This window comes from Symphodus melops, assembly GCF_947650265.1.
Source record: "Symphodus melops genome assembly, chromosome: 9".
Lineage (NCBI taxonomy): Eukaryota > Metazoa > Chordata > Actinopteri > Labriformes > Labridae > Symphodus > Symphodus melops.
Window position 1 is genome coordinate 15,796,533 of NC_136699.1, and position 13,068 is coordinate 15,809,600.

The following is a 13,068-nucleotide window of genomic DNA, read 5'->3' on the forward strand; positions in this document are numbered from 1 at the left end:
TAAACAGCTTATCTAATTGTCTATGGTTCAGCTGCAGAATCAGTGTAATCCAAGAAGGCAAATGGTGTCTCGGAAGACGCCTCATGTTCTGAAGTCTTCAGTTTAAAACAGCTGTTTGACTTCAATGGTAGGAGTTATTGATGATTCAAACTTAAATTAGACACGATAGGAAAGAAAAGGGACTTTGAGCCAAAATGACAATCACATTATGATTTATTGACAGATAAATAGCAATATTACAGAATACGGTATATAAGAAAATTCTTCCTTCAACAATAAATAAAAATAATTTATGTTAGTTACACTAGCTGCCGAAATAATTCTTATGATCACTTGTAAGAATTCATGGGATCACTTGTTCTGAGTAATTTTTAGCACATAAGGCAAGGTCCGTCAGGAATTTTCTCATGGGAATTGTGTGGTGTGTCTTCAAGGAACAGGTCTGAAATGGAAAAAAATAAATATGTCAGTTTAAATTGTTAGTGCACAAAAACCAATCTGCACACAAACGTGTCAGATTTGTGAGCTTTTCAAATAAACACTTAGAATAAAGGATGTGTAGAGTCAATGTATATCTGTCTAAATTGAGTTTCACTCAGAATTCCTCTTTACCTTGTTGTTGAATTTGTTGTTGAATCGTTCCACCATTTGGGTGAGATTCTTCAAAGTTGTTTGTTTCAGAGTCTTTTCAGTCAAGCAGAAGACGTGCAAGTCCTGTGAAGACAACACAATTAGTAACTGTTTCCAACAAACTCAACTAGTCTAGAATATTTTTAAAAAGTAAGAAAGGATGTCTACGTCCAGCGAAATATCAAACCTCATTGTGTACGGTAATTATAAAATGTTTGCAACATACCCAACATACTTCGCTTGTGTCTGGCCAACGTACGCTCTCATTCTTCAATGACAAGATAAAAATGTCCAGATGTCAAAACGTTGTCAATCAAGCTAAACCACGTCATTTTTTGTAGTTTTCTTACCTTAATAGAGTTGTCTCCCATCTTCTTTCTTGCTTCATGCACTATCTGTTGCAGAAGGGGTTTCCAAAGTTTGTCCGGTTGTGGTGCTGTGTAGATCATTGAAAGCATCATCGCTGAAAGAATTAGAAAAGTGAAATTCTTCATGTCTTCAAGAGAGACCGAGTGCCAGCACTGTAAAGTTGAGCAGGAAAATCTAACTTCTATGAATACTGTCTCGTATACCTGATGCTTCTTATATTGTCATCATGTTCACACTCAAACCCCGATGTGACCACAATCTAGGGACACGTAAGAGGAGGGAAACGCCAAATAAGGGCTAAAGGATGATGTTTATCAGATTTACTATCAAGTGTTCCTCTTGATGTATACACTTGTGGTTATCTGTTGCAAAGGAATTACCTAAGAGTCCCTTAACAGCAAAGATCTCACCTTAAAAAGCTGCTCATCTCCTTAAAATGTGAACATCTAATGAAGGTCATTGCAATGTGTAGGGACGGGGGTGAGGGTAGATAACATGTAATGACTGAAAACTTTGACTAAACTGTCTTATTACAATTTAATCAAGTGTCTGGGTCAGAACTGTTAATTAAGCAGCCTGCAGTTATGAACATGGACTTTTGAGGATCTATTGAAAAGGCAGTTATCCACATTTAAGCACTTTTTATTATATGTAACACCTGTGCTTCCCCTTTTATGACATGACAACAAGACTGTGTAGGCACATGGGTATTATGTTGAGTCAGTGTTTTAGCTTGAGGAAATTAGGCAGAGGAAAATGTGACTAACAAAAAAAAACCATCTTTAGTTTCCCTTTAACTCGAGCAGAAAAGACCCTAAAACAGCTGTCAAAATGAAACACCCGCAAATCTGTCTGTCCTAAAAAACTGAAGAGTTCTGTAAAGTCTTGTTTAAAAAAAAGAAGGGGAAACTCACTCCAAATAAATCACTTTAAAACTTGTGAAAATGTTTTAAATAATGTTATGAACCAAAAACATCTGACTGAAAGTCAAAGACTTCAAACAAAGCTCACTTTGGGAAATTCATTTTGCTGACACTATTGCTCATACATTTAAATTGATCATTTCTGTTATGCTACCATTTGCATTACTGAACCAACAGACTGACAATGGTTGAAGGAGAGCCCCATCTTCAGGAAATAATTGTAAGTAAAGCAATATAATAGTGTAGCAAACACACCTCTGCATTTTATTGAGATTTTATTGTTTTAACCACAAAACAAGCAATGATGCTCAACATAATATTCTTGTCATTTTATTGTACTTAACTACTATAGGCCTATATATATTATATATATATATAGGCTATATATATATATATATTATCGTTAATGTTACTCACTGTGTGTGTTTTAATTCCTGATCTGTCTTTCCACGAGCGAAAGTGTACATATTGTTTATGCCTTGTATTATAGTGTTTATGGTGATTATAGTGTTTATGCCTGGTATTATTTAAGTCTATAATAGTTTTCTTTAACCCCTTTATTTAATCAATGTAAACTGGCTCATAGCTGTTCTTTTTTCTTTCTGTTTATATTCCCTGTTTTACCGTTTTTTGGAGCGATTGTAACAACCAAATTTCCCCCATTGGGGGATCAATAAAGTTCATCCTTATCCTTATTATTATTTTTAATTAACTAATTAATGCATCTTCAATTAGTCTAACAATCTATGTTTTTATTGCTTCTTCATAAAGAGAAAGTTGCTTATATGCAAAACAAAATCACGCGCCCTGAACTGTATCAACAAATGAATGAAATGGAAATACAGCCAGCAGCGTCTCACGTCCCGGAGAAAATCACTCTGTCAGCGGCTGAACGAATCAATGAGCTCCGGGTGAGCATGGACCACTCAGAGCGGGAGAGCGTCGGAGGCTGCTGGCCAATAGGAACGCGAACAGGATTTAGGCTAGATGCGCCATTTTACCGCGTCCACAGCCATCCGGCAAGATGGTCCCCTCGCTTTGTCTGCCCTGACCGGAGGAGTTTCTGTACTCGGTGTTTCTTCTCACTTCCGTATCATCCAAATATCTGTACATTTGATCGACCTGGACTTCTTGTAACATCAACAGCACGTGTATGAAGCAGTAACGCGATGATGTGGGTGAAAAGCAGGTATGAACAGTGTGTAATATGTTTGTTTAGGTGAGTAATGTTTGCATTGATAACTGTGCTACCTTCACTAGCGGCGCGCCGGGCCATGAGTGCTAGTTAGCATGCTAGGTTTGCTATGTTGAAGCTATTAGCTGCGCATCCGGCAGTGTTCAAGTCCGTACACATGCATTGTCGGATAGACAAATAATTAAAGGAGGCTTGTCACCGTATATAAATGTTAAACTTTGTGCCGGTGTGTTCAATTTAAAAGACTTGTATGAATTCCCCCGTAAACGTTGCATCGCTTTTTTTCGAGGGCTATCAGCTAGGTTCATGCCAGTGTTGCAGGGAGCACAGTGCCATGGTATTGTAAGAAAGCGGGAAGGCCCGTATGTGCATTTTTTTCGGTGCATGCCATGCACTGGAGGTTGCATGCATTGCTGATATTGCCATGTTACCAGGGCAACGAGAGGAGGTCGCTCCACAGTAATAGCGGACGCTAATGTTAGCAGAAACTTGGCATCTGTGACGGGAGCTCAGGAGTGTTGTCAAAACATGGAGAGGCTGCACTGAGGAGAAAGGAGAAGCACTGAGTCTCAAACGCAGGATTGTGCCATGCTTTGGAAGGCGAATGAGCTGGGGTTTTTTGTTTTTCGACTGGCAGAATTGGGAGACACTTTAAGGCCTGTTTGTGAGGAAGCCCGACTCTTCTCATCAGCCCGTTATGAAGCTGAACTGTAAAAACAAACAGCGATCCGTGTCTCAGTGTGAGGAGAGGGTTACGCGCACATCTAATATGATGCAATTAATATTCACGTGAAATCATTAAATTAGTCATTAGACATTATTATGCGGCTGCTGCAATCACGCCTTTACATTGATAAACGGCAGTTTGTTAAACTGAGTCTGAGTTTTGCAATAGTGTACAAACATCCCATAACAGTGTGCAGTGCATCACTGACTGGAGAGTACACCTAAATCCCCAAGAATGTTGATTTTAAACTACTGTTGAGCATGCATTTATATTTAACAACAAAGAGAAATAGATGAGAACAATAAATACAAAAAAAAGTCAAGTTGAAGTTTATGCACTCTAACTGCAGTTGTTTATTTTCCGCTCTTAACTGTTGGTCCAAGCTTTTCTGTTCTAAACAAAAAGTGTTATGATCTTAATAGAACTCAAAATAAGGGCTGAGTCCAGGTATTGAGGTAAACATTTAAAATGTTTTATTTTTTTAAACCATTCAGCTACTCTGAAAAGGAATAAATAACTCAACTAACTATTAAAAACTCCTAAGTCAATCAGTACCTGGGTATTCGAAAGGTTTTTTTTTTTTCTTAATCAGTTAGGTAAAAGTAAAATGTGTTGTTAGATTACTGACACAGGTTTCTGGAATGACCTACTGTGGCATTATCATGTATCATCAAACAAATCTTTCAATGTCTCCCCAGGTAAAATGAGTCTGCTTTCTTCTAAATCACATACAGACCAAATGGCAGAGAAAGCAGAGGAGGTAAGTTTGCAGCCTTTATAGAATCAGTATAAGCAGCCCTCAGTGTGTTCATAAAAATTAAAATAGGAACAAATTTTGCTGTTGTCTAAATAAACGTGTTCTCTTCAGGCTGGGAGCTCAACAGACGCTATGAAGCCCTCCTCTTCTCGAAACAAGAGGTACGGAGCGGTTTTCTTTAGCCTGGATGTTTTCTTGTTCTGTTGTCCTTAAAACTGCCCTCACATTTCTCACAGCTTACATTATTCAACTCATTTCAGGAAGTCTGCTACTGTAACCAAGCACACTGAACAGAATGAACCAGACTCAGCCGAGAGTCAAAATGAAGATGCCTCCTCTGACAGCCTGTCTGACAACAACACAGGCAGCGGATCTAAAGGTACGAACTACTGATTTGGTTGGTTTTGACATGTAAATGCTGAAACTGAATGGGATGCTGATTATGAAAAACTTTTCCCCCTGAACTTTATTTTCCCCTGCTCTTGTTGTCTTTTGATCAGGCACTTTAGTGATGACGCCAGCCGGGAATGAAAACAAAGGTGCCATGAAACTCCGAGTGGATTTCAAACAGAAACATACAGGTGATTTCATTTCAGTGGTTTGTTTTTAATATCTGTGTTCATAAGTGAGGACATGTAGAGTTTTAGTGTAACTTAACCAGCTAGCCTGAGAGTTGAGTAGAAGGTGGGCGGTTTTAAACCTCTTTTCTCCTCATCACAGATGACGCCCTGCAGAAGAAGGTGAACTGCACTGCATGTGGAAAACAAGTCAACCAGTTTCAGCGCAACTCTGTGTACGAGCATCCTGTTCTCAAAGTACTTATTTGCAAGGTAGGACAACTTCAGTGTACATTTCAAATATTTAGCAATAATAGTAAATTAACATATTGGTGTATTAATTGTAACATTATGTCTTCCTCCTCTAGTCCTGCTACAAGTATTACACAAGTGACGACATCAACAGAGACTCTGATGGGATGGATGAGCAGTGCAGGTACTTTTTTTTTTTAACACTCAATGTGACGGGCGAAACCGACGATATTTGTACTGACGTGGTTATCACAGCAGCAGCTTTCAGTAGCAGTTAGCGTAAGCTTATGCAGCGGTCTTTTATGTAATATCCGGTGTATCCTCGACAACGATTGGCGTTTCGTGTCAGTCATGGCGGCTGCCTAAAAGACACTTCCCGCTTCGACTTAAAAATTACAGCTTTTTCTGCCTTTGATAACTTTTGAAATATTTGAGGTGATGTAAATACACAACTATCTTTTTATATATGTGTATATATATAACATGGGTTTAGTCAATTTTCAATTTAAGTTAGATATTTTGATGTAGCATGCAATTCGACATTCTTGAAAACAAAAACACATCAATGGAGTATATACTCTTAGCTTAACTAGTTTACTTGACTTAGCATGTCTATTTTCTTTGATTAATCATAATGGGTTTTATTTAGTTCGACAAAAGATTTTGTTTCTGTGTTCTAAATACTTGTAATACTGTAATATTTAATGAAAGCGTTTGACCCTTTTTTTAATACCTGTGTGTATCGTTCAGTTTTTAGACATGCATGCTGTTAGCTCAATCCTCATTCAAGAGCCACTTTATTTAGGACATCTAGTGCACAGGTCGGAATGGTTTCAAGACTTAAAGGGCCTAGTTTTCTGTATGACGTTTTCTGCTTCTCCTTCCCAGGTGGTGTGCTGAAGGTGGCAAACTCATCTGCTGCGACTACTGCAACAACGCTTTCTGCAAGAAGTGCATCCTGCGCAACCTGGGTAGGAAGGAGCTGTCAGTCATCACTGACGAGCTCTCGAAGTGGCACTGCTACGTCTGCAGGTCGGAGCCCCTCCAGGATCTGGTCTCCAAATGCAGCAACGTCATGGAAAAACAGGAACTGAAACTACGGAAAGTGGAGAAAACGTCAGAGGAACGCGAGGGCAAGAGACACAAGAGCAAAGCAGTGAAAGAGCACAAAGCAGTGGTTAATGGAAAAGAACACATCGAAGGCTCAGGGACCATGACATTTTCCTACAAAAAACTGCATGTTCCTAAAGATCTTATCAAAAAGGCAAAAAAGCTTGTTGAGACTACAACGGGTTTAAACAATACGTTCATCCAGTTCATCCAGCAGGCTAAAGAGGAGCAGGGAGATAAGTCTATCAGGTATCGACACTTGAAAGCCTTCAAGGCCGTTCTCGCTGACTTGAAGAAAGCTCACAGCGCTTTGGAGGCGGCACTGGGGCCTGAGTTCAAGAACATGGAGCTGCAGAACGGGAATGAAGAGCAGCATGCTGTAAGAAAGAGCACTGAAGTCAATGCCGCGGTAGACGACGACCACAGTGAGGATGTGTCTGAGGCACTGGAAGAGGCGGACGCAGACGAGGAGCAAGGCATGGACCAGGATGAGCAGCCAGATGAGAGTCTTGATGAGGAACCAGATGAGAATCCAGCTGAGGAGTCGGTTGATGAGGAGCGTAACAAGGAGCTTAACGAGCAGCGTGACAAGGCGGTCAAGGTGCAGCGCAAGAAGGAGCCCAGCGAGCAGCGCGACGAGGAGCCCAGCGAGCAGCACGACGAGGAGCCCAGCGAGCAGCCTGACGAGGAGCCCGACCAGCAGCCCGACGAGGAGCCCGGTGAGCAGCGCGACAAGGCGGTCAAGGTGCAGCGCAAGAAGGAGCGTGACGAGAAGCGCAAGAAGGAGCGCAACGAGGAGCCCGACGAGAAGCGCAACGAGGAGCCCGACGAGAAGCTCAACGAGGAGCCCGACGAGAAGCTCAACGAGGAGCCCGACGAGGAGCTCAACGAGGAGCCCGGCGAGGAGCTCAACGAGGAGCCCGGCGAGGAGCTCAACGAGCAGCGCAACAAGGCGGTCAAGGTGCACCGTAAGAAGGGGCTCAACGAGGAGCCCGACGAGCGTTGTAAGGAGGAGCTCAACGAGGAGCGTGGGGAGCTCAACGATCACACTAAGGAGGAGCTCAACGAGCATTCTAGTGAGGAGGTCAACAAGGAGCGTAACAAAAAGCTCAAGGAGGGCGGTAACGAGCAGGACGCAGACAATGATAAAACATCACTGGAGACCTCGGTGAAAGACATCCAAACAGAAACTGTTGTGACCAAAAAGACCATTAAAACTGAAATGTGTGATGATGCACTAATGTCAACCAGTGAAATGTCGCTCGATCACGACATTATGTCAGTGTCTCCATCAGTTCCCGAAGAGCTGTTTCAGATGGTAGAAAGTCTGGCGGATTCCAGCATGCTCTCACAGAAAGACACTGATTCAGTCCCAAACGCCGACGCAAAGTCGGACAAGGACTCCACGAGAAGAAACTCGTCAGACTCTCAGCGCCCCCAGCCGAAGGTCAAGAACCTCATCGTCAAACTGACTCCCGTGCCTGTCGTGACGACGCGCGAGTCGAGAAGCTCCAGGTCCAAAAACAAAGAGAAGGATGGAGAGACTCCCAAGAAGTGCAAAGAAGAGAAATGTGAGGAGAAAGAAGACGATGATGACGACGCAGCGGTGGATCAGACGGACAGCCCGCCGCCCAGCCGCCGCTCGAGTCGAGTGAAGACCACCCCGCTGAGGAAGCAGGCTGAGAGTAAGAACAAGGACGAGACTTCTGAGTCTGAGACAGAGGAAGACAGTAAGAGCAAGTCCAAGTCCTCCAAGAAACCCTGTAACAGCCAGAAAAAAGATGGGAGAGAGGAGAGCAAGGCTTCAGAGGACAAGACCATCGATTCAGACTCTGACGAAGCTCCAGACATACTGTTAGAGAAAGCTGCAGCAGCAAACAGCACAGACGAGGAACAGGGCAGCACAAGTGCTAAAAAGTGTCTTTTCAAATCAAACAACACGGCAAAGGAAAAAGACTCGGCGCCCAAGCGGAAAAGGAAGACTGAAAGCTCCGACTCTGACCCAGAGAACAAAACCAAAAAGACTTCCAAGAAGAAGAAGAAACCAAATGGCACAGAGTCCTCCGGCTCCGACTCTGACCAGGAGAAGGAGAAGAAGAGCAAAGTGAGCACAGCGAGGAGGAGATCGAGCCGCGTGAAGAAGCAAGATGAAGTGAAGGAGGAGGTCTCAGCCGAGAGGAAGGCAGCTGACCGGAAGAGGTCTTATGAGAAGAAGCGCAAGGGGAGGAGCTCCAAAGCCAACGCCAAGCTGCAGTCATCGTCCAGCGAGGCTGAGGAGGAGGAGCAGCAGCCTGAAGAAGAATCTGGAGAGGACAGCGATGAGCAGAAGATCAAACCCTTAGTGGAGGATAATGTGTTGGGAGCCAGTGGACCTTTTCATCAATCCTCAGGTAAATGGAAACATTGTTTATGTAGAAGTTGAAAAGTTTAGCTTCTTGCCAAGTGTCAGGCTGCCTTTTTCTTGCCGAGTATTCAATGACAATATTAGTTTCACACCCACGTATGTCCTGTACGCCTGTTACTGAAGCCAGCAGCTTGTAGCTTAGCTCAGCGTGATGCCAGCTGAGCTCTGTCAAAGGTGTCAGATCTGCTCATTGTTCAGGTGATCGACAGAGAAATGTGAAATAATACTCATTTTTCTGGAGTTATGGAAAACAGTCTGGGTCAATCTTTTTAAAGAACAATGTCAGATTTTTTTTTCCCACTCTCTGACCTACTCTACTCCTGTGCTATTTTGTTGTGTAGGAGAAGAGGTGGATGACAAAGAGAAAACTTCCGGGGTTTGTGAGGAGGAGGAGGAGGACGATGACGACGACGATCCTGAGAACAGGTACCTTTTCTCTACACCAAGAGTGGAGCTCTATTTATGTCAGTGATGGTTGTCACGGCTTGCTGTTTTCTTGCAGACTTATTTATTTACTCCATGGTCTTAAAGGTGAAACGTTCGTAGTAACACCTGGAAAACGACAAGCTAGCTGCTATAGTGTTCCATCTGTTGGCGTAACAGTGGAGAAAACCAAGCCAACCCACACTCTGACATTTTCTACTCGTGCTCAGTTTTGTAACAATAGCGGTCCTCTGTAAAGATAAGATGATAACTGCGAAGTGGCACCAACCCCCTCCACAAATAATGAAATGGAAAGAAACAATTAATGACGTCTATCATTTGGAAACAGTTACACATAGGTTACTGGATCTAGATGACGTCTTTGAGTCACGGTGGAAAAAAAGTAAACTGATAAAGATTAAATAAAGGGGGAAAATGTAGGTGAGGCAGCTTTTTATTCAAACTGTTCCCTTCTGTGGAACAGTTCACCTGGAAACCTGAGGGAAGAGCACCACGTAAACGGGTTTAAAAGCAAACTCAAAACCGAGCTTTTTAACTGAATCTCAATTAGTTTGGTTACATTTTTAACCTCCAGTGTTTCCTCGTTTTAATCTCGTTATTTTACCTTAAGGCCGGTTCACACGGCAGGATTTTAAAATTGTCGGCCGAATTCCCAAACTTGAGACCACACACAGCGGCCCCGACATTCTTCCGACCAGACGAGAGCGGTCTGAACACACCACACACGGCAGGATGGTCTTATAAGATTATCTTATGATCGGGGCGTCCTTAAGATTATCGGAAGGGGAGAATCGGGGCCAAAATCGGCGTAATTATCCTGCCGTGTAAATCAGGCATTAGTCTTTGAATTGTGGGGAGGGAGTTGTGTTGTTGCTCTTTGATTTATTATGACGTAAAGCACTTTGTGATGCATCTTTGTATGAAAAGTGCTATACAATTAAAGATTGATTGATAGATCAACAGAGAGTGAAGATGTGAGTACCATCATAAACAGAAGGTGAAAAACACACAAACACTATTAGAATGGAACAAACAAGGCCAACTATTTATTTCAGTTGTTTTATTCTTATCTCAACTGTTCATTTTTTCCCTTCAGTCTATTCTTACTCTCTTTGTGTTGTAGGATGAGCTACCAGAACTATAAATCCACGTTTGTGTAGAAAGTGTACTTACACTTAAGTACATCTTCTCTACAAACCACATGCTAATGTATTTATGCTTGTTCTGACATGTTCAGATTTTTTTGCTTTTAATTTTTCAAAACAAGACATAAAATGTATAAGATTTTTTTTGTTTAATCCTTCATCTAATTAAATGGCAGGAAGCATACTTTCATACTTAATCCACAAAGCATAGAGCAACAGCTCATTTCCTGAAGATAGTTTTGTGTTTAAATGAAATGTGTGCGCAGCATTTCTCTGGTTTGATCAAGTAAACACCCCCCCCCCTTTTTTTCTCTTTCTTTTAGAATAGCAGTGTATAGGGTCATGCGATCTCTTTAGGCAGCCTTTATTTCCATCAGCTCTCCATTCATACGCTCCATGGAGAATTTGTCACATTCCTCCAATGTTCCAGTTTTTCGATTGTCTTGTAGAAATACTTTATTGTGAGAGGGAACATTACATTTTTAGTTTAATAAGCATAAAGGACAGTTATCATTCATTTGTGAATAGAATGCAATTTTTTTTTTTTTTTTTAACCAAATCTCACATTTGTGTCTTATCTGGTTTTTTTTTCTCTTTCTCTCGAAGGATTGCAAAGAAAATGCTCCTCGCTCAAATCAAATCCAACTATTCTTCTGGAGCTGAGAGCTCATCTGATAACGAAGGAGACGATAAGACTGAGAAGTCCTCCAAGAAAGTTAAAAAAGAGGATGAGGAAGAGGAGGAAGGTAGCACATCATTCTAAATGTGTCCTGCTTTTTTTTTTTTTTTTTTTTTTTTGAATGAAGTGTCTGATTGTGCATGGTTCAATGCATTTTTTTTTCTTTTCTAAGATGAGGACTCGGACGCCTCAAGTTCTGACGTTGATGTGAAGAAGCGAGGAAAACGTCACAAATTGCTTCGCCATAAGCTCTCCCTGAGTGAGGGCGAATCAGGAGAGGAGAAAGACGCCAGCAAAGAGAAGAAGAAGGGGGGCAAGAAGAAGTCCTCAAGGAAAGGTGAATGCAGATTTGTGTTTGTGTGTGTTGCGTCTTCGCATTATGAGCAGAACTTTTCTGAACTTATGACCTGTTTGTCCCTTGTTTGTCCGCCCGTCAGTGGGCAGCGATGACTCAGCCGATTCAGACTTCGATAAGACAGAGGGCTCCAGCGAGGCGTCGGGAGTAAGCGAGGAACTGAGTGAATCAGAGAATGAAGGGAAGCGGAGAAAGACCAGGTGAGAAGACCGAACTTTAACCAATCAATAGCAGCAATTGATCAGCGCCGCTGGCTCTGGATTGATTTGCTGCTTCTCTTCTTGAGCTCTGTCCTTGAACTCTTGTTTTGTGTCTGTAGATCCTCCAAGAAAAAGGATGAGGAGAAACAGAGAAGTTACAAGCAGAAGAAAAAGCGACGCAGGATCAAAGTTCAGGATTCCTCCTCCAGCAACGAGAAGGTGTTTAAAATGCAGAGCACTCAGTCGTAGCCCTGAACTGTCCCAAAGGTTCTTTTTCTCCACTTGGTATTTGCCAGGTCTGGACCAGCAGAAACGTTTACAAGTCAGGTCACACTTGCTACATGAAATGTAATTCGAAGTTACCCCCGGAGTGTGTTGTGAGGATACAAATTAATCATAGGCTCACTCGGCTTCTGATCGTAGGAGGGGAATCATTTTTTATTTTATTTTTTCCCTTCAGGGCTGAAGATCAGAGAGCTGAACTTAATGTTCCTTTTTTTTTTTTTTGCAGAGCGGAGACGAGGATGAAGAAGGCAAGAAGGCACGCAAAAAGATTCGCAAAATCCTGAAGGACGACAAGCTGCGGATGGAGACGAGAGACGCTCTGAAAGAGGAGGAGGATCGGAGGAAACGCATAGCTGAGAGAGAGGCGCTACGGGAGAAACTTCGAGAGGTAAATGTGAGGCGATGCAGGTTTCGTTCAAGCTTCTCGACGCCAGGGTTGGGTTGTCTCCTGAAAGCACTTTCATGACTTTGATAAGATTAGCAGTTAGAGGCAGTAATAACTGCCTTAGTAGTGATGTACGACACTCCACTTATAGAAAAGAGTTGCACTGATTGAACAGTTGGAGAAGCCATTCTAGATGGAAGTAACTTAAAGTGTGAGGAACATCTCATGGTATGTTTGGATGGATTTTCAAAGAAAACATTCGTCTTTTTTTTTTTTTTTACCTCTGATGGCACAGACGATCACAAACCGTTGAGATATGTTTTGTCTGATTAAACATTTTAAATAAGAATTTCTCCCCTGAAGTGTAGAAATCTTTACTCTTGTGTTAAAGAGCCTAAAATCGACAGCCTGTTTACAACATCAAAGAATTTGTATTTTTTAATATCATTCACCAGAAACACAAATATATTACCGGTAACTTGATTGGGATCCAGTGCAGCTCTCAATTTCTTCACAATGTTACCTTCTGTTGAGAAGGACCGTTCAGAGCGCTCCTCTGAGTTTGCATCTTCTGAATCAGGGCCGTCTCTGTCTTAATTTACCGAGGTCAACAGTTCATGCAGAGCGCCCTCTGCTGGATCAAACAGCCCG

General features: G+C 42.2%; 2 protein-coding genes across 3 annotated transcripts in view; one reads left to right on the top strand and one right to left on the bottom strand.

Moving 5' to 3' along the window:
• Positions 1-38: 38 nt before the first annotated feature.
• Positions 39-1,272, bottom strand: LOC306829204 (uncharacterized protein). Its single transcript, XM_079352141.1, has 4 exons — positions 981-1,272; positions 857-898; positions 613-714; positions 39-442 (listed from the first exon to the last, which is right to left on the bottom strand). The coding sequence occupies exons 1-4, from the start codon at positions 1,122-1,124 to the stop codon at positions 344-346; spliced, it is 387 nt and encodes a 128-aa protein (XP_079208267.1). The 5' UTR covers positions 1,125-1,272; the 3' UTR covers positions 39-343.
• Positions 1,273-2,886: 1,614 nt separating this feature from the next.
• atrx (ATRX chromatin remodeler) overlaps positions 2,887-13,068 on the top strand; it is a 30,302-nt gene continuing 20,120 nt past the window's right edge. Inside the window, exons 1-14 of one of the 2 annotated variants that reach the window (XM_079352113.1) lie at positions 2,887-3,111; positions 4,543-4,604; positions 4,713-4,762; positions 4,862-4,980; positions 5,102-5,182; positions 5,322-5,431; positions 5,527-5,594; positions 6,299-8,910; positions 9,266-9,350; positions 11,120-11,259; positions 11,365-11,529; positions 11,630-11,747; positions 11,867-11,966; positions 12,259-12,420. In XM_079352113.1, the coding sequence (XP_079208239.1) occupies positions 4,548-4,604; positions 4,713-4,762; positions 4,862-4,980; positions 5,102-5,182; positions 5,322-5,431; positions 5,527-5,594; positions 6,299-8,910; positions 9,266-9,350; positions 11,120-11,259; positions 11,365-11,529; positions 11,630-11,747; positions 11,867-11,966; positions 12,259-12,420 (3,867 nt within the window). In that variant the 5' untranslated portion in view covers positions 2,887-3,111; positions 4,543-4,547. Of the gene's footprint in view, positions 3,112-3,552; positions 3,848-4,542; positions 4,605-4,712; positions 4,763-4,861; positions 4,981-5,101; positions 5,183-5,321; positions 5,432-5,526; positions 5,595-6,298; positions 8,911-9,265; positions 9,351-11,119; positions 11,260-11,364; positions 11,530-11,629; positions 11,748-11,866; positions 11,967-12,258; positions 12,421-13,068 lie in introns of those variants that run through there. The other variant, XM_079352114.1, reaches the window with a different exon arrangement.

Excerpts from the sequence above, each read along its gene's own strand:
- LOC306829204 (XM_079352141.1), bottom strand. The coding sequence starts at position 1,124 with ATGAAGAATTTCACTTTTCTAATTCTTTCAGCGATGATGCTTTCAATG. Across the intron at positions 715-856 it reads ACACAAGCGAAGTATGTTGG|GACTTGCACGTCTTCTGCTT; the intron begins GTATGTTGCAAA and ends TTGTCTTCACAG. Across the intron at positions 443-612 it reads ACAACAAATTCAACAACAAG|ACCTGTTCCTTGAAGACACA; the intron begins GTAAAGAGGAAT and ends TTTCCATTTCAG.